At 44.4% G+C, this 20,265-nt stretch overlaps 1 protein-coding gene across 4 annotated transcripts in view; it reads left to right on the forward strand.

Moving 5' to 3' along the window:
* Positions 1–16,581, forward strand: part of ZDHHC3 (zDHHC palmitoyltransferase 3) — a 47,854-nt gene extending 31,273 nt beyond the window's left edge. For 3 of the 4 annotated variants that reach the window (XM_079947420.1, XM_079947419.1, XM_079947421.1), the window contains 3 exons: positions 1,065–1,146; positions 5,870–6,000; positions 16,055–16,581. In XM_079947420.1, coding sequence (XP_079803546.1) covers positions 1,065–1,146; positions 5,870–6,000; positions 16,055–16,294 — 453 coding nt within the window. In that variant the 3' untranslated portion in view covers positions 16,295–16,581. Of the gene's footprint in view, positions 1–1,064; positions 1,147–5,869; positions 6,001–13,593; positions 15,267–16,054 lie in introns of those variants that run through there. The other variant, XM_079947422.1, reaches the window with a different exon arrangement.
* Positions 16,582–20,265: the final 3,684 nt, after the last annotated feature.

The following is a 20,265-nucleotide window of genomic DNA, read 5'->3' on the forward strand; positions in this document are numbered from 1 at the left end:
GTTAGCCAGGTGCAAAAAATGGCACCCCAACATTTTTAAGGTGCTCGCAAATGGAGAATCTTTAGGCGCAAAATGCACCTGACACCCTCCTAATATCGAACCCTGATTTTGGCCTGCTCGTCTTTACAATGCACTCTACGTGGGGCTACCTTTGAAGGTGACCCGGAAACTACAACTAATCCAGAATGTGGCAGCTAGACTGGTGACTGGGAGTGGCCACTGGGACCACATAACTCTGGTCCTGAAAGACCTACATTGGCTCCCGGTGCGTTTCCAAGCACAATAAGTGTTGGTGTTGACCTTTAAAGCCCTAAACGGCCTCAGCCCTGTATACCTGAAGGAGCGTCTCCATCCCCATTGTTCAGCCTGGACACTGAGGTCCAGCTCCAAGGGCCTTCTGACGGTTCCTTCCCTGCGAGAAGTGAGGTTACAGGGAACCAGGCGGAGGGCCTTCTCAGTGGTGGTGCCCATCCTGTGGAACGCCCTTCCATGAGATGTCAAGGAAATAAACTGTAAAAACTACTCTGAAAAAAATATTATTCTAAAAATGAAACCTTCATCTGGTTGTAAATATTAAGATTATACCAGCAAGAATGACTCTTTCTGTAAAAAATAATGATGATTTAAATCAAGTCTATCTTCTACAGATTATTTTGCTTGCTTGATAGACCATCATATTTCAAAAGGGTTTGACCAGGCTTTGGGGGGGGGGGGAACACCCTGCTATTATTGCATGGAAGAATAGATCCCCTCTTACCCTTGCCATTATCTCATAATTCAGTATTGTTAGAGAAGAATAGACCTCTTGTTCAGTCCGTTTACTCCAGGTATTTTTCCACTGGATATAGCTAGGCCTATTAATTCTTTGGCTGAAGTAATTTAGGAGATGAGGTTGAAGATAAGGCGATCTCTATAAGCATGTGAGCTTGAATATATTTATCTGTCCTGAATGCCATGTCTTTGATTTCGGCTTTAGCTGAAAACCAGCAAACAAATTTGGGGCATGCAAAAATGCGCCTTGAAGTCTGTGTGTCTTCATAGTTCAAAATCCTATTGTGTTTCAGATGTATATAGCACTTATTTCCCTGCATGCCTTGATCATGGTTGGATTTCACTTCTTGTATTGCTTTGAAGAAGACTGGACAAGTGAGTATATTATTGACAAATCCCATGCTTCCTCGTGAACTGGATCCGATTCTTTTCGAGCTAGCGAATTGCTTCGTGCCCCTGATCCACAAAGTTGCTTTGTGCAGGTTTTGCCAAATCAGGATGATATCCAGACCATAGCTGTCAACCGCCCCTTATTTGGCAGGAAACTCCCTTATCCCACCGCCGTGTCCCGCTGCTGTCCCTTATTGATGATGTCCCTTAAATTTCCCGGGTTTCATGTTTACCCGGCTCGGGAGGGAAGCAGCGGCTCGGGGTCCTCTGCCACTCGAGAGAGTGCGTGTACGAGCTGCCGCGTCTCCGTCTTTCCCTTTTCCCCCTCAGGGGCACGTTGTGAGGAGACGGGTGGCGGCGGGTGGGCAGGCAGCCCCTCTCTTGCGAGACTTCCGCCGCGCTGCCAGGGGAAGCCGGAGGCAGCAGCGGCTAAGGAGGCGGTCTGAGGGAGGGGGATGAGGAGGGACGCAGAAGGGTGGCGCTTCAGCGGCGCCGCAACCGCCTCATGCCGGGCTTGCGGACGGGGTGGGCGAGAGTCTCTCTCCCTCCCCCCCCCCCCGCCGGGCGGGGAAGGGCCGATGGAACTCCTTGCGCCAGGACGACGGCAGCCCCGACGTGCTGCTTAGCATACCCTCCAACCAGTGCAGCATCTTAATGTAGTGATTTCCCCCTCTGCATCCCTTTCATAACTCTATTTTTATAAATCATTTGTCCATCCATAGTTCAAATTTTTACGACAAGTTTTCTGTCAATCCTACCAGCGTATGTAACTCTTTACAATAGCTTTTCAACTAAATTATAAACTTTCCCCATTCTTTATTAAAGAGGTCCTCTTCCTGGTTTCTAATTCTACCTGTAAGCTTTAACATCTCGACGTCGTTCAGCAGTTTAGTCTGCCACTCTTCTTTGGTCGGAGTTGTAGACCCTTAGGATCATCTAGTCCAACCCCCTGCAAAACATAGTCAGTGTCAGCAAAAGCAGCATGGCTCCATCAGTGGCGGATTTCTGCATAAGCTAAGCCAAAAGCCCTTATTTTCGAGGCTGCTGGTCCCTTATTTTCAAATCTGTAAGTTGACAGCTATGATCCAGACATGCAGAATGGTCTCTTCCTACTGTGGTTTTGTGCATGAATCAGCCCTTTTAGGTCCCGTATAAGTTCGCTGGACTCTCAGAGACCAGGGACTGTTAATAGTTCGTTTTCAGCATCCTTTGCTCTTGAGCGAAGGCTCTGAAGTGACACATTTTTAAAAAGCTGTTTCCCATCCTACTCAGATTTGGGTAAAACTGTCCCATTGGAGACCATCTGCATGGTGCAGCCCTCACAGATATATGTACAAGAAATACAGAGTATTTTATGTTTCAGTGAACCCCCACAATAAGAAATAATCTCTCCTTGTGATCCCATTGGAGACCATCTGCATGGTGCAGCCCTCACAGACATGTGTACAAGAAATATAGAGTATTTCATGTTTCAGTGAACCCCCACAATAAGAAATAATCTCTCCTTGTGATCCTGATCAAATTTGCAGATGACACCAAACTGGGAGGGGTGGCTAACACCCCAGAGGACAGGATCACACTTCAAAACGACCTTGACAGATTAGAGAACTGGGCCAAAACAAACAAGATGAATTTTAACAGGGAGAAATGTAAAGTATTGCACTTGGGCAAAAAAAATGAGAGGCACAAATACAAGATGGGTGACACCTGGCTTGAGAGCAGTACATGTGAAAAGGATCTAGGAGTCTTGGTTGACCACAAACTTGACATGAGCCAACAGTGTGATGCGGCAGCTAAAAAAGCCAATGCAATTCTGGGCTGCATCAATAGGAGTATAGCATCTAGATCAAGGGAAGTAATAGTGCCACTGTATTCTGCTCTGGTCAGACCTCACCTGGAGTACTGTGTCCAGTTCTGGGCACCACAGTTCAAGAAGGACACTGACAAACTGGAACGTGTCCAGAGGAGGGCAACCAAAATGGTCAAAGGCCTGGAAACGATGCCTTATGAAGAACGGCTAAGGGAGCTGGGCATGTTTAGCCTGGAGAAGAGGAGGTTAAGGGGTGATATGATAGCCATGTTCAAATATATAAAAGGATGTCACATAGAGGAGGGAGAAAGGTTGTTTTCTGCTGCTCCAGAGAAGCGGACACGGAGCAATGGATCCAAATTACAAGAAAGAAGATTCCACCTAAACATTAGGAAGAACTTCCTGACAGTAAGAGCTGTTCGACAGTGGAATTTGCTGCCAAGGAGTGTGGTGGAGTCTCCTTCTTTGGAGGTCTTTAAGCAGAGGCTTGACAACCATATGTCAGGAGTGCTCTGATGGTGTTTCCTGCTTGGCAGGGGGTTGGACTCGATGGCCCTTGTGGTCTCTTCCAATTTTTGATTCTATGAAGCTAGCTAGGCTGAGTGAGAAGGAGCCTGTTTTCTAAGGCTCTGAAAAATTCCCCTAAATAGTTTAATCTATGTACTGTGACTTACTTGTTTTATATTAATTTTCTCCCTCTCTTCTACATAAAATAAATTTAAAGCAGAGCATCGGTTACACTTTGTGTTTTATTTATTTTTGAGATTAATTTCCTGCCCTTCATCCTAAGGTCGCAGGGTGGGTTACATAGATGATGATGATGATGAATGTATTAAAGACAACCATGTATATTAGTCATCTCCAGCTGTCAGAATGCACAAGAGCTCGGAGCTAGGTAAAAGCTCTGGAGAGATACAGTGATACCTTGGTTCTCAAACTTAATCTGTTCAGGAAGTCCATTCCAAAACCAAAGTCTTCCAAAACCAAGGTGCACTTTCCTATAGAAAGTAATGCAAAACAGATTAATCCGTTCCAGAGTTTAAAAAACAACCCCTAAAACAGCAGTTTAACTTGAATTTTACTATCTAACAAGACCATTGATCCATAAAATGACAGCAACTATCAATGAACTGTACTATAAAATAAATAAGACAGTATTGTAGATAATAAAAAATAATAATTCTTCCCTGCATTGATGATAATCATTGTTTGGATGGGGGGCTTTTATCCATTTCCACAGTCACACAATCTATCAATCAGTAGCTGAACTGGGTTCCACACAGTCACAAAAATAAATGAACCGAAAAAGCCTCAAAAATAAATAGCAAAATAAATAGCAAAAACAAAAGCTCAATCTGTTCCGGAAGTCCATTTGATTTCCGAAATGTTTGAAAACCAAGGTGCAGCTTCTGATTGGTGCAGGCACCCCGGAAACAATAGCCAACAGCCTCATCGGATGTTCGGCTTCCGAAAAACATTTGAAAACCAGAACACTTACTTCCGGGTTTTTGGCGATTTGGAACCAAGGCGTTTGAGAACCAAGGTACCACTGTACTTGATTGGAAGAGGAATCCAGATGCTATGAATTTGGGTAGTCTTTAGGGTGCCACAATACTTTTTTGTTCATGTTGCAAGAGACCAACACAGCTACTTCCCTTAAAAATGTCTTCAGATCAATAAAACTAACCCTTGCCTAAATTTCTCACATCCTTTCTACAAAAGTGTAGTGTGTTCTAACTTTGGCATTTGAACAGGTACACACACACACACACACACACACACACACATATCTCATACATGCCTCCATTTAGTGCACAATGCTTAACGCTTAAGTGCAACCCAAAATCTATACAATTTATACAAGAACCTTCTAGGAAGTGTATAAATTGTGCACTCTATATTTGTTTTGCTTAGGCTCCTGCAAAGAGCTACATGCTGAAACGATGTCTCTGGCTGCCAGCTTTCTGCTCATATTTGCCCCCTACCCCCCCCCAACAGAAACAAACTTTTGATACTGAGGCTTCACCATGCTTTGTGCATTCAAACAATCCGAACAAAAGAGCCAGAAGCATTTATTTTTAAGAAACTGAAAGCTGAGGTTTTGACAAAGCTGAATTTCCAATTCTACACTTGACTAAAATGCCAATGACTTTGATTATTCCTAAAACTATTATTTGCACAGGCTTTTAAGACTCAATTCTGTTCTTAACTATTTTTTTGCAGGCTTTTATGATGGGTTTAAAAATATATTTCTCTAGTCTATTGGCTGGAGCCGCCCAGAGTGGCTGGGGAAACTCAGCCAGATGGGCGGGGTATAAATAATAAATAATAATAATAATAATAATAATAATAATAATTATTATTATTATTATTATTATTATTATTATTATGTGTATTGCATTATTTCTTACTTGTAAGTCACTCTGAGTTCAGTGGAACCTCGGAAGCCGAACACCTTTGAACTCGAACGTTTTAGCTCCCAAACGATAGAAAACCGGAAGTGATTGTTCCGATCTTCAGAAGCCGAAGGTTGGGTGCGGCTTCCAATTGGCTGCAGGACACTCCTGCAGCCAATCAGAAGCCGCACCTTGGTTTTCGAACTGTTCCGGGAGTTGAACGGACTCCCAGAATGGATTAAATTTGAAAACCAAGGTACAACTGTACAGATAATTCCCATTTCGCACGAGGATTCCGTTGCAGACCCCCCCCACACACACACCTAAATCTGCCATGCCCTGTTCTGTCCCTTTTCATGACATCTTTATGTTGTCATAAAGGCTACTTCTGGGTCCGGCACTGCCATTCGGATGCGCCTAAACAGGGAGTTGCCTATACTGTAACAACATCCATTGGCTCCTGCTTCTGCCTGGAATACCGTATCATGCTTTGTTTTTGCAGAGTGCAGTTCTTTCTCTCCACCGACGACTGTGATCCTTCTTATCCTCTTGTGCTTTGAGGCTCTCCTCTTTCTAATCTTCACGTCTGTAATGTTTGGAACGCAGGTACACTCCATCTGCACTGATGAAACGGTGAGTGCGTCCTGATCTCTTGCTCCCATCCCCAATTCCGTACAGCGCGTGAATTTGCTTTATTCTGTTGGATGAATGCCGCTTTTAAGAAAAATGCTTTTCTCACTTTGATGAGCGTGTTCCCCAGGCAGGCAGGCAGGTGTAAAAGTATTTTATGAATGGTAATCAGAATCGCCTTGCAGGTTTCTTTCACTCCACCAAATAGACTAGTATCTCACACAACAGTCTGGTATCTCAACGGCTTCTGTAATTCCAAGTTCCCAGTTTTCACTGGGTTGTAGCAAAAGTCACTTCTACTCAGAGTAATCCCACTGACATTAATAAACATGACGTAACTATATCCATGGGTCTACACTAAGCAGAACTTTGTTGGGTACAACCTATTGTCTCTTATTATTGTTCACACCTTGACAGGCAAAGACGATATGAGATACATGGTAGAAAGCCGTTTTTATTCACATGCAGCTTGAATGGGTCCTGTAGAGGAGCTGCATCCTAAAATAACAATCTTCACCATCCAGTTAGGTGGGAAACATGCAAATTGTTAAGACTATATTTAGTTGGACCATAAGGTAAAGGTAACTGACCATTAGGTCCAGTCGTGGCCGACTCTGGGGTTGTGGCGCTCATCTCGCTTTATTGGCCGAAGGAGCCGGCGTACAGCTTCCGGGTCATGTGGCCAGCATGACTAAGCCGCTTCTGGCGAACCAGAGTAGCGCACCAAAACACCGTTTACCTTCCCACCGGAGTGGTACCTATTTATCTACTTGCACTTTGATGTGCTTTTGAACTGCTAGGTTGGCAGGAGCAGGGACCGAGCAACGAGAGCTCACCCTGTCATGGGGATTCGAACCGCCGACCTTCTGATCGGCAAGTCCTAGGCTCCGTGGTTTAACCCACAGTGCCACCCGCGTTGGACCATAGTGTTTCATTAAAGTGGATGTCTTGGGTCTCTGCTTTCTGCCCCTTTCAAAGGAGAATTGTGAGGAACTATTATGTTGTAGTATTGACCTTCGCTTGACACACCTGAAGGAAACCTGTAGTCCCAGCATCCTTTCACAACTTCTGTGTCGCAGGACGAATGTGTCTGTGTTCCGACATGGCTGCTGGGGGGTGCACTTGGTTATTTGCCCCTCTTCCTTGGTTCCTCCCTAGTTAGTAGGATGTTCTTTTATTGTGAATTGACAGCTGTAAATAGATGCCACTCTGACCCAACACAGTCATTTTTGTTCTCTGCTTGTTTCCCCTCATAAATCAGACGGAAAGGCCTGTTTGTTTCCTTTGTTGATATTCATTATCAACGCGGGTTGCGCTGTGGTCTAACCACTGAGCCTCTTGGGCTTGCCGATCAGAAGGTCGGCAGTTTGAATCCACACAACGGGGTGAGCTCCCATTGCTCTGTCCCAGCTCCTGCAAACCTAGCAATCCCAAAGCATGCCAGTGCAAGTAGATAAATAGATACCGCTCCAGCGGGAAGGTAAATGGTGTTTCCGTATGCTCTGGTTTCTGCTACGGTGTCCCGTTGCGCCAGAAGCGGTTTAGTCCTGCTGGCCACATGACCCGGGAAGCTGTCTGCAGACAAACACCGGCTGCCTTGGCCTGAAAGCGAGATGAGCGCCGCAACCCCATAGTCGCTTTTGACTGGACTTAACCGTCCAGGGGTCCTTTACCTTTACCTTATATAAAAAGGTTGTCATGCAGGTGTGCTTGGCAACTTAGTACTATCTTTAAAAAAGCAACTTCTGCAAAGGGCATTTCCTATAGATGATGAACAAATATTTAACTATCCATTGCTATGTGTGGGAAGTAAATACTTCGTTCCTGGATTAAACAGCTTTGAACTAATGAGGTCATATATACCTGAAAGTGCATCCATGGAGTCAGAACCTGTAGTGTCACTACTTAATCTCCCCGCCACACCCACATCCTACCAGGTGAACGTGTCTAAGTTCAGATGCCTAAATGTACATGTCATGCTTTGCAATCCTAAACAGCCTTACTGAGGCCTTATTTCACACTTTGTTATGTGGGGCTTGCTCCCTAGTAAGCCCCAGGCTGCAGAGGGATTTGATTAAGCATAAACCTTCCAAGAACTCTGTGCCCGCTTTCAGGTTAACCGCATTGCTCTTACCCATGTTTTCTTGGGAGCTGAAAGTAAGTTGAATGCCAAAGCAGAAAGGGTTAAAAATGAATTATCTCTGAAGAAGAAACTGTTCTATACAGTCATACCCTGGTTTTCGGATAGCTTGGTTCTTGAACGTTTTGGCTCCCGAAAGCCACAAACCCAGAAGTGACTATTCCGGTTTGTGAACTATTTTTGGAAGCTGAATGTCCGATGGGGCTCCCATGGCTTCTGATTGCCTGCAAGAGCCTCCTGCAGCCAATCAGAAGCCGCGCTTTGGCTTCCAAACGTTTTGGAAGTCGAACGGACTTCCGGAATGGATTCTGTTCGACTTTCAAGGTACGACTGTACAGGTTATTTACCTACCATATTTTTCGCTTCATAAGACACACTTTTTTCCTCCTAAAAAGTAAGGGAAAATGTGCGTCTTATGGAGCGAATGCCTACGGATGGCGGGGGGATCCTGCTGCAGTTGTGAGCAGAGGATCCATGGTTCCCCTTCCTTCCCTTCTCCGTGGCTCGCTTTGAAGCAGCAAAGCGGGAGAGGAGCCGCTTACACGGGTGTAAGCAGCTCCTGTCCGGTTGGCTCCTTTAAAGCAATCGTGCTCTTTCCCTCCCTCGTCCCTGCTCTGCTCGCTGAAAAGCTCCTTCTCCACATACCTCACGCATGCTCCTTGTCCCTTCAGTGTTTTTCCTTCCCTCCCCACTTAAAATGTGGTTACAAAGCACGGATCCACATGGATCCTCAGGATTTTTGCATTGGGCTACCCCAAACTCACTGTCAAATCACATGTCTGTGGCCACAGCATGAACCACAAAAATCATACATCCAGTGTTTCGTTCAGAATATTTTTGTTCTTGTTTTCCTCCTCTAAAAACTCTAAGGTGTGTCTTAAGGCCAGGTGCGTCTTACGGAGCAAAAAATACAGTAGTCACTGCTTCCAATGTCACTCAACATTTGTTGTCACTACAAAATTTTAATTGGGTGCTCTTATTTATTCAAACTATTTATATATCACTTGACTACCATTGGCTCTAAGTGGTTTACAGGGATACAGTAAAAAAGGTAAAAATCAGTTAAAACTGCAAAATTAAACCTCAATTAAAATGTCTGCTGGAATATAAAAGTCTTCAGTAGGTGCCAGAAGCTCGATAACAGAACAGCATGCAAAACTCCAGCAGCAGCGGGCAGGAGTTAAAACACAACAAAAAGATTCTGTATAAAAATGGCAAATTACTTACTGATGGCAGCAAGCAGAAGGCTAAGAGCTTCACAGTTCTAAAAGGTATTAAATGACTTGAGCAAAACGAAGTTGTTCACTGGTGCCAAAGAGACGTTAGATTCAGTAGCCGGTCAGTTTCCCTGTGGAAGGCATTCCAAAGCCATGATGCCAGAGCAGAGAAGACCTCGCCTTGTGTGTGTGTGTGTGTGTGTGTGTGTGTAGGGGGAATGACACAGAGAAACACATCTTCAAACATGGAAAGGTCCATGCAGAAGGCAGTCCATAAGGTTCTCAGGACCTAAGCCAATTGCATCTAGAAAAGTTACAACTTGCATTTTGAATATAGATGCTCATATATGTGGTCAGCTTTAGAATGGCTTATCGTAAATCTTGACAAATTGCTGTCCACACACACACGCACACACACACACAGTTGTACCTTGGTTTTTGAACACCTTGTGACTTGAACGTTTTGGCTCCCAAACGCCGCTAACCCAGAAGTGAGTGTTTGAGAACTTTTTTTGGAAGCCGAACGTCCAACGTGGCTTCCGATTGCATGCCAGGAAGCTCCCACAGCCAATCAGAAGCCACGCCTTGGTTTTTGAACATTTTTGGAAGTCAAACGGACTTCCGAAACGGATTCCATTCAAGAACCAAGGTACAACTGTATTTTACTACATGCTAAGCTGTTGTTTTCTATGCACAGTCCTCCAGAACTACAAAATCTATTTTCTGGGTAGTTGCATATAAATTCAGATCCCACCGATGTAAATATGAAGTTAGACTTTGGGGTCCTTTTTTTTTTTTTTTTTTTTTTTTTTGCCCGAGCATCACTTTGCACTTCCTTGAATATTGTTTTGCCCTTTTGTTGCTCATCACCCAGTTTGGAGAGATGATCCAAAACTTCTCCATTCTGCTTTAGATTCCACCATCCTTAGTGCATCCTGCCAAACTTCGTTAAAAGCTCAAGTTATGCTTCCAAGCATGATGGCAAACAGTACTTTACCTTCACAAGACTCAAGGCAAAGCCAGTATTTCAAACTGTGGCCTAATCCTGCTTTGCATAAACCACAGTTTACTAGGCAGAAGTTTCTGAATCACTACTCTGGTTGAATACCAAAGGAGAAGAGTGTGCAGGCCCAAGGTTATAGCTGTTCATAACAGTAAATCATGTTTTGCTGTTACAACTGAATGCGTTCAGTATCTACATGGCTCACACACCTGTTGAGACTCAAAGGATTCTCAAAATATTGTTAAGGCAGAAGTTGTCTTTCCAGAAGCCGTGCTACTTCATTCTCAGCGAGGCTTATTCTTCGATACGCTCCATAATTTTATCTTACCTGGCTCAAAAATTAGGCTGATGAGTCTGTTGTTAGCCCAATTTGCCTCCGAATCTCCCTTTTAAAAAAAAGTGTTATATTTGTCGGTGATGAGGTTGATTTTGTAAGTAGACTATTTAGATGAGCTATTTTACATTTGCATATGAATGTCATCCAGATCCAGCGATCGTTAGTTGAAACACATTGCCTTTCTCGGTTTGACTCGGATGTGTCAGATGTTGGCATCGCTAACATCTTCTGCGGTGTAAGCAGATGAAAATAATCCACCTTGCTCTCTGCTGTCGCCAGGTCCTCCTTCAGATGACCCTTTTATATATTATCCAGAGGTCCTGCCATCTCCCTGACTCCTCGCCTATGATGTTTCTTAAAGAAATATTTAGCTGCGTCTGTGCCTCCAGCAATTTGCTCCTCACATCTCTTCTCTCTATGCCTTAGCGATTTCTGCATTTTGCCACAGCTGTTTCCCCCCACCCGCCTATTTCCTTCAGTTTAGCAAGATTTCTGTTTTATTAAAGAAACACACTGGCAGCTCTTTTTGTATTCATACCAATTCTGATGTATTTATTGATTGATGCCATTTTCTGTACTGCCTTTGACTCCAGGAAGGGCCACAAAAAGACCCCAGCGAGTACTAATCTCTCCCCCAAATCATAAAACATCTATAAAAACCTTTCAGTAAAATATGAATATAAACTACAGGATTCAGGCATTAATGACCTGGAAAAGCCTGAGCAAATAAGTTTTTGAAGCGTTCTGGAAGCACCCATCCGTTGATGCCTGCCTAAATTGGAGTTTTATGTTCTGTTGGATCATTTTTTATAGCGGCTATAAAGCAATTTTTGGGCTTCCCAACTCTCCCCTTCAACTTCCTTTTTAACTGATCTCCATCCCCACCCCCCTTTTTGAGGAATGGCTGCTTCTGGAAAAGCATTTGACTGTGGGGGACCTTCTAGGCAATTCTCTTCTGGTGTGTCTATGATGAATTTGATACTGTTTTAGTTTCTATTCAAGTGGCTTGAAATTGCTCATTGCTCAGATGTGAGCCATTCACTGCTGAACATTTAAATAAAGGATCACCTTATCTCTCCTTGGCTTGCATGGCTATTTTTAGGCACAGTCATTTTGAAGAAATATTTAGAAATATAGGAATATTTTCTTTGCCACAGTGTGTACACTTAACCACCATGACAGGTTTTCTGCATACAGTGGTGCCTTACAAGACGAAATTAATCCGTTCCGCGAGTCTCTTCGTCTAGCGGTTTTTTCGTCTTGCGAAGCAAGCCCATAGACGGATTAGCGCTATTAGCGGTTTAGCGGCTTTTAGAGGCTTTTAGCGGCTTATCGGCTTATCGGATCAGCTGATAAGCAGCTTAGCGGCTTAGAAAAAGGGGGGGAAAGGAAAAAAAAACCCGCAGGAACTCGCAAGATATTTTCGTCTTGCAAAGCAAGCCCATAGGGAAATTCGTTTTGCGAAGCGCCTCCAAAACAGAAAACCCTTTCGTCTAGCGGGTTTTCCGTCTTGCAAGGCGTTCGTCTTGTGGGGCACCACTGTAATTAACACCTCTTATCACATGATCCCTTCTGGCTGTACCCAAGATTCCAATATATTTCCAGGTCCCCATTTTGATAAATGTGACAACTGTGGTTCCTCTGTGTTTGACCTGGTATTGTGAGTGCCCCCCAGCTTCCTTTGGCTCTGTGACTTGGTTCTCCCTAGAGTTTCTCATTTCATTCCACTCTGTCCTTCCTACCTTTCTAAATGTCAGTGTGAAAAATGGGCCTCAAATCTTTGGCACGGCATACAGTGATACCTTGGTTCTCAAACATAATCCGTTCCGGAAGTCCGTTCCAAAACCAAAGCGTTCCAAAACCAAGGCGTGCTTTCCCATAGAAAGTAATGCAAAATGGATTAATCTGTTCCAGACTTTTTGAAACAACCCCTAAAACAGCAATTTAACATGAATTTTACTATCTAAAAAGACCATTGGTCCAAAAAATGAAAGCAATAAACAACGTACCGCAGTCACACAATCCATCAATCAGTAGCTGAACTGGGTTCCACACAGTCCCAAAAACAAAACAAAAAAAGCCACAAAAACACAAAATAAATAGCAAAAACAGGTAGACCTCAGCGTGGCGCTCAAATTGGAAGCGTGGCACTCAAATCAGAAGCATAACACTCAAAACAGAGCACGTTCGGCTTCCCAAAAAAACTTCACAAACTAGAGCACTTACTTCCGGGTTTGCAGTGCTTGGGTTCCAAGTTGTTTGAGTACCAAAGCGTTTGAGAACCAAGGTAGTGCTGTATTTTGGAAAACCGATTCATTTCCCAGTGTTCAACTCTACACTTCGTGCTGGTGTTATTTCAGATTTGGAGTCGTGATTGCAAACGCTAACAAGTGGCGTGTTATCGGAAGCGTCTCAGTTTGCTCTCCCCCTAACCGTTCCTAAACTAACGGGGTACCTTTTTTCACTTTGATTTATGCTCCGTCTTTATCCTGCAACTCTTTTCCCCTGCTGACACAGCCTGTAGCTTGCTAGTCAGAAGATTCAGTGGGGTTTCAAAAAGGGGCATTTTTTGAACTTCCTTGTGGAGAACTTGGAAGTGGTTGGAGGGATTAACCATTTGCACAAACCTTTTTGGCTCCCGTATCCAATGCTTTTATTTGGAGACTTCCTAAAACTTTCATAACAGTTACTATATGACTTCCTCTTTGTTCATAAATTTGCTGCTGGTTTGTGTCCGTTCTTTTTCTCTCCTTTTGCAAACTCACAAAGTGGGGAGTGTTCAGGGAATTGGTTATCTTCCTGCTCCAACCATTTGATAAAAGGGTAGGGAACCTTTTTCCCCGAAACCAGAACTACTGCATTAAGTTCCTGACTGAAAATGTCATGTTTCTGTTTTCAGGGAATAGAACAGTTGAAAAAAGAAGAGAGAAGATGGGCTAAAAAAACAAAATGGATGAACATGAAAGCAGTATTTGGCCACCCGTTCTCTATAGTTTGGCTTAGCCCATTTGCCACTCCCGATCAAGGAAAAGCAGACCCCTATCAGTATGTGGTCTAAGAATCCATGAACAGCATTTCCACTAAAACACAAAAACCACATTTACAGCACTACTGTTATTCTACATGAATGTTTCAAACGGATTTTTTTAAAAGAAAAAAACGCCTATTAAATGGCTGATGATGGCAGAGAAAAGACAAAAAAAAACAAAAACAAAAAAAAGCGCCCTGTAGTCTAAAAACAACTAAAAAAGAGAACTTTTCGGTCATTCTTTGTCTCTGGTGGCTAAAGCTTTTTTTCCTTTTCTTTTTTAACCTGTTAACTTGATGGGTCTGTTTTGGTTTCCTGTCTGCTTTCTGTATGACATAACTAATGGAAAAAAGGGGGGGTCCTCTTTTCTTGGTGCCCACCTCCAGTCTTTACACACCCTGACTGGCACCCGAGTGACAGTCTGTGCCAACAGTGCCATCTTGTTGCGTAACAAATTATGGACTTTGGGATGGCAGCTGACGCTTTCGGTGGGGTATGGGGGTCTCTTCGTGTTGCGATATTCCCTTCCACCCCCACCCTGAGCTTTTAAGCCTCGCTAAGAACCGAAAGATGGAAGAACAAAAGCCCGAGCCTGTCAAAGGGTCCGTTAATAACAAAATTGCCTAGCTTTTAATGTCTCAAACGTATTGTCGACATTACCGTACTTTGGAAAGCTACAGAAAGGATTCCATCTCCTCCCCCCTTTTTTCAATTTTTTTACGCTGTTTGGTTCCATCCTCTCCCTGATTCCTGGGTTAAACCGCGGAAGGTTTTTGTCGGCATGTGTGGGTTTTGATGCCTTATGACTGGAGGAGGGAGAAATCTTTATTTCAATGTATAGAATAGCAAGATGATGTCTGTCCTTGTTTTGGAAAATAAAAATAAAAAGAGGGATGCTTATTCAACAGTGTTCATATGTATGTAGGCTTGCCGGTCCAAATGAGAACCTAAGCACAGAATGTTTCCGTAGATGCGTTGTCTTTTTTTAAAAGAAATATTGCCACCTTTTTATATCTCTGTAAATGTCTGTTCTCCTTTATATTTATACATATTATATATTTTACATTGGGGAGATGTCAAGTGTTAAAGGATCATGCATGCCTTCTGTCACGGCTTTGTGGACGGCAAACTCTGTATGTAGTAAGATCTGGGAAACGGGGACTTGAGTAGAGGGCATTCTGTATAAAACAAAAGCGAGTAGAATTAACTAGATTACACCCGAAACGACTTGAGTCTGTAGAATTTTTTTTTTTTTTGGTATCTCGACAGGGATTTTATTGTATATTTTGGATCCAAAAAACTACTGATTAGAGCCATCATAGTAATTGCAAAAAACAAAACAAAACCCAGCACTATAAGATGGTAGAACTGCAAATAAGCTATGCTCCTGAATTAATTCTTTTGACTGAATCAAAGCCGGGGTGGGAATCAGTGAAGGAGGCTAAGATCTGTTTCGTTTCAAAACTATGTAAATGCTGCATCTTTTCAATTCTGTCAATGCTTCCATATGGGAAACAAATGCAATAAACCTTTTCTGAACACTGTTCCTGTGCCTTTTTATGTTGTTGCTGCTGCTGCTGCTGTTGTTGTTAAACATCTTTGAATAACCACTTGCACCCAAGGAGGTGCAAGGAGGAAGAAAGTTGAGTACCAGAATTTGGGTTTAAAACATGTCTTTTTTTAAAAAAAAAATGTTTGAAATCAACCGTACACCGACTAGTCATTTAAATTCGTTTCCACCAACTTGGTTCAATGAGTAAGCAGATATTTCTGTAACAAAATCTGTTTGGCTGCTCAACAGTTGGGTGTAGAAGTGTCTCTGTTGCTATAGGAATGCACAAAGTGGATTAGCCGATCTCACTGTGTGCTTGAAGTAGAGCAATTTATTCAGATGAGAGATGCCTTTAGCAATTGCATGCTTTTTAATGGTTAGGAAAGGAGGAGAGGGTATTTTTTCTTTCATAAGATAGTTCCTTCCTGCATTGAGCCTGAGGACTTTTTGGGCGGCCCTGGGCAACATTCAAGAAAAAACATCTTAAAAAATATATTTTTGGGTGTCATGCCCTGTTAGTGTATAATACACTGTTTTTCTCTCAGTAAAGATAAATATCTCACAATGGTTTATTTATCAAGCTCCTTCCAGCTGCTCCTTCCCTTTTTATTTATGCCTGGACACTGTAAGGGGGAGGGGGAAATCTTCAGGAGTCTTCACAGCCCTAACTAGAAAATTCTATTTATGCTGTTATTAGCAGGTGATTAGTTAGCAATGTCCCAGGTTCTGTGGTTTTTAACTGCCGGCGATGAATAAACCCCAAACTTTTCTCTTCTGCAGGGCATAGAGCGGCTTAAAAAACAGGAGCCGACGTGGGAAAAAGTCAGCGGCTGGGAAGGGATGAAACTGGCTTTCGGGGGTGATCTTTCACCCAGGTGGTTCAATCCTTTTTCAGATCTGAGCTGCAAGAAGGCTCCTCCAGCCGGCACGGCGACAGTGGCTCCATCTGAGATGGCGGTCCAGGAAGCTTTTGAGCAGCTTTCTCCTCAAGAGGTTGTTGTGGGTGTGCTAGACGAATAAGGTGTCCTTGCAGATCTCCGTATGCTTCTATAGCTCGAGCACTTGAGCCGTAGCTTTTTAAGAGATTGTGACACATGAAACCAATGAGGCTTCCCTGTTCCTTTAGCCAAGGACCTCACCTGACGAGAAGCAGTACAGCTACATTCCTGCGATGGTGACCTACTGACGGCGATGAGGATTTTAACCAAGCTTCTGTAACTCAAAAAACACAACATTGACGGGTTGTCCAAAGTTGACCATGCCTAAAAATATGCAATAACGAAAACTTAGCTTAACTCTTACTTACCCATCAGATCTGGTGGTGAGCTCTCGTGAAAGACTGGCCAAGAAAATGGATTCAAGGACTAAAATCCAAGCCCAGTATTGGACTCTTGGAGACCAATGAAACTACAATGTTCCCGCTCACGCCATTGAACATATGTAAGTGGATTCCTCAGGAAGTATTAATGTGCTGTAAACGGTTGGGTTTTGCCACATTTTTTGTGGCAAAATAACTATAAAGATTAGGTGTAACAGCCTCCCCCCACACATTAAAAAAACCAGCATTAGTACAGCTAAGCTGTAGATACGTAGTATGTAAAAACTACATTTGGGGTGTTGGTCTTTGGTGGTTTGGAATCTGGCATTAGACCATTTACAGTGGAACCTTGGGTTATGTTACCTTCGGGTAACGTAACTTTTGGGTTGCGAATGCAGCAAAACCGGAAGTGTATACTTCCAGGTTTCACCTCATGCACAGAAGCGGTGCCTCTAGATGTGGAGTTTTCTGGGTACGGACGGACCCCCGAAACGAATTAAGTTTGTATCCGGAGGGTCCACTGTACTTACAGATGCCCCATTGATCTACATTTATTTCAAAGAGTACTGTATTTTTTGCTCTTTAAGACTCACTTTTTCCCTCCTAAAAAGTAAGGGGAACTGTGTGTGCATCTTATGGAGCGAACGCAGGCTGCGCAGCTATCCCAGAAGCCAGAACAGCAAGAGGGATTGCTGCTTTCACTGCTGTCAGGGGTTCAGGAGCAGAGGCACAGGGAGGAGAGGAGATGGAGAGCGAAGGGGAAGAATCCGAGGGGAGCGTAGGAGAAGAGGACAGTGGACCGAGGGATTCCATGAGCCTCTCCAGCGAATCGGAAGATTCACAGAAGGGGGCGCCAGTGGCCAGGGGTAGGGGGTTCCCAAGGGGAACGCCCAAGGAGCAAGGGGGCAGCAGGGACTCCCAGAGCAGTAGTTGGAAATCAGGACCAGCTTCCCCACCAGAGCAGAGTGGGGGGGAAGAGTCCCAAGGATCGGGGCCAATGCATTCCCCACCAGGGAGAGAAGATAAGGCAGGGCTGACCACACCTCCATCGGAGAGTCAGACAACGGAGGGGAGGTCAGATCCGGCCAGTATCCCGGAAGAGGGAAGCAGTGACAGAAGTAGTGTAACGGTCAGGAGGAAGGTCATTGGGTTGGCGCGAGAGGCAAGTTCAAATGTACAGGAGCGCGGGACAGCAGAGAATGAGGATTGGGAACCGGGTCCTAAAGCCCGCCGGAGGGAGGGGGAGGAGCTAAGCGACTCAGCGTCGGAAGAGTCCAGAAAGGGCAATGCCCCAGCGGGCAGGAGGACCCAGAGGAGGAGAGAGCAGCGTAAAAGGTGGAGCAGGCCTAGGATCTTAAACTGGTGTCATAGGGGAGGAGACTCAGACGGTACTTCGCCGGTCTAGGGTTAAGACGTAGAGCTGCGCGCTGCGGCTTTAAAATGGAAACTGAACCTCAATAAAGACTTTTGTACATAACGACAGCCTCGCGTTGGTCCTCTGTGAGCTGGGACCTAGGGGCAGCTCTGACAACTGCGCAGCGATCCCTCTTGCTGTTCTGGCTTCTGAGATTCAGATTTTTTTTTTCTTGTTTTCCTCCTCCAAAAACTAGGTGCGTCTTGTGGTCTGGTGTGTCTTATAGAGCGAAAAATACGGTAATTTGCAGCACAGAGAGTCTCTGGCTCTGAAAGAGAACTGTTGCAGTTGTGGTTTTGGCCTGGTGTAGATGCTTGAAGTCCAAAGCGCATCTTTTTGTACAGTGTGTTCAGGAGGCTAGTTTATCATAGCGACTTGGCTGATCGCTTTGAATGGCAGAGCCTTGAGTGAATATTCTCATGTATCTCAAAAGGGTTGACTTTCAGTGTTGAGGATACTGAGCATCTCTAATAAAAACAGAGAAGGGTTACTTTGCAGCTATAGGGCCTAGTGAGCAGTCTGGGAACAACAGATGCTGTGGTATTACTGAATCTGGACCCCATGCAAGAGAATATACATGTAATGCAGTGTTTCTAAGAACAATAATCTGTCTGGAAGCAAAGACTTAAGAAAGAGATGAATGGCTTCTTCGATCTTCCCTTTTAGTAAGGTAAAGGTAAAGGTACCCCTGCCCGTACGGGCCAGTCTTGACAGACTCTGGGGTTGTGCGCCCATCTCACTTAAGAGGCCAGGGGCCAGCGCTGTCCGGAGACACTTCCGGGTCACGTGGCCAGCGTGACATCGCTGCTCTGGCGAGCCAGAGCCGCACACGGAAACGCCGTTTACCTTCCCGCTGGTAAGCGGTCCCTATTTATCTACTTGCACCCGGAGGTGCTTTCGAACTGCTAGGTTGGCAGGCGCTGGGACCGAGCAGCGGGAGCGCACCCCGCCGCAGGGATTCGAACCGCCGACCTTTCGATCGGCAAGTCCTAGGCGCTGAGGCTTTAACCCACAGCGCCACCTGCGTCCCTTTTAGTACCAGGTGCTATAAAAAATAATAATTTACCAAGGGGATTTTTGCGTTTTGTGTTGTTTATCAGTTGGGAGAGTCCATTTAGCACCTTATCTGTTGTCTTTTTGTAAAAATAGAGGGAACAGGGAGAGCTCTATGATGGATGAGCTCAGTATAGCTAGGATCTAAAAAAACAACAGCAACCTATGTTCTTTTCTCTGTGTCTTGGGGTTTTGTGTTGCTTTTAAGTTGCAGCTCCCACTGCCTATTAGGGCATAGCAAACCACTTTTTTGAAACTGAAGGGAGTTTCTAAAGCAGCTTAGGAGGAGGGGAGCGTCCTGATCAAAAGAGCTGTGTGTTTCAATCTATCCAGGAGTAGCTCTTTGGATCCTAGCCTATTACAGTGGTACCTTGGTTCTCGAACAGCTTGGCTCCTGAACCAATTGGCTGCCGAACACTGCAAACCTGGAGGTAAGTGTTTGGGTTTGGAACATTTTTCAGAAGCCAAACATCCGACGCAGCTTCTGATTGAGTGCAGCCAATCGGAAGCCGCGCCTTGGTTTCAGGAGTTGAACGGATTAAGTTTGAGAATCAAGGTAGCAGTGTATTAGGACTTAAAGCTTTATAGATAACAAAATATAATCGAAATATAGCTAATTTTTAAAACGGGAAACTAATTTTCAGGTGTCAAAAAGGGAACTGAAAAGCTCTCAGAGATTCCCACCATTTTGGGACTAGGGGGAATGAAGTTAAGCTAGGGCTATCTCGTAACAGGGAGCGTATGCGTGCGTACCTTTTTAAACTCATGCTCATTCCTCCCCGGTCCTTTTTGCCAGTACTCTTCCCCCCCACCCCTTACAGGACATGAGCAGGGGTCTGTGATGCTGTCAAACCACTGGTCCATTTAGCCCATATTGTCAAATCTGACTGGCCGGGACTCTCCCAAGATTTCCGGCAGAGGTCTTGCTTATCACCTGGTCCTTTTTAAACCAGCCAGGCCGGGGATTGAAAATGCGATGTTCTGGATGCAAGGCATGTGTTCTGCCACTGAGCTATGGCTCTTTCTGCGTCGCAGTTGAGAGAGTTAGGCAGACAAAGGGGAAGGAAAATATAGCAGTTGTACCTTCACTCCCTCCGCACACTGTCCAAGTTACAACTTGCCAGCCTTCAGTTGCCAGCCTACAACTTGCCAGCCTTCAACCTGCTTGATTCTAAAGCAGTATATCATTTTAGAAGGGATAATGGA

The sequence above is a fragment of the Podarcis cretensis genome (genome assembly GCF_951804945.1).
Source record: "Podarcis cretensis genome assembly, chromosome: 12".
In the NCBI taxonomy this organism is placed as follows: Eukaryota; Metazoa; Chordata; class Lepidosauria; order Squamata; family Lacertidae; genus Podarcis; species Podarcis cretensis.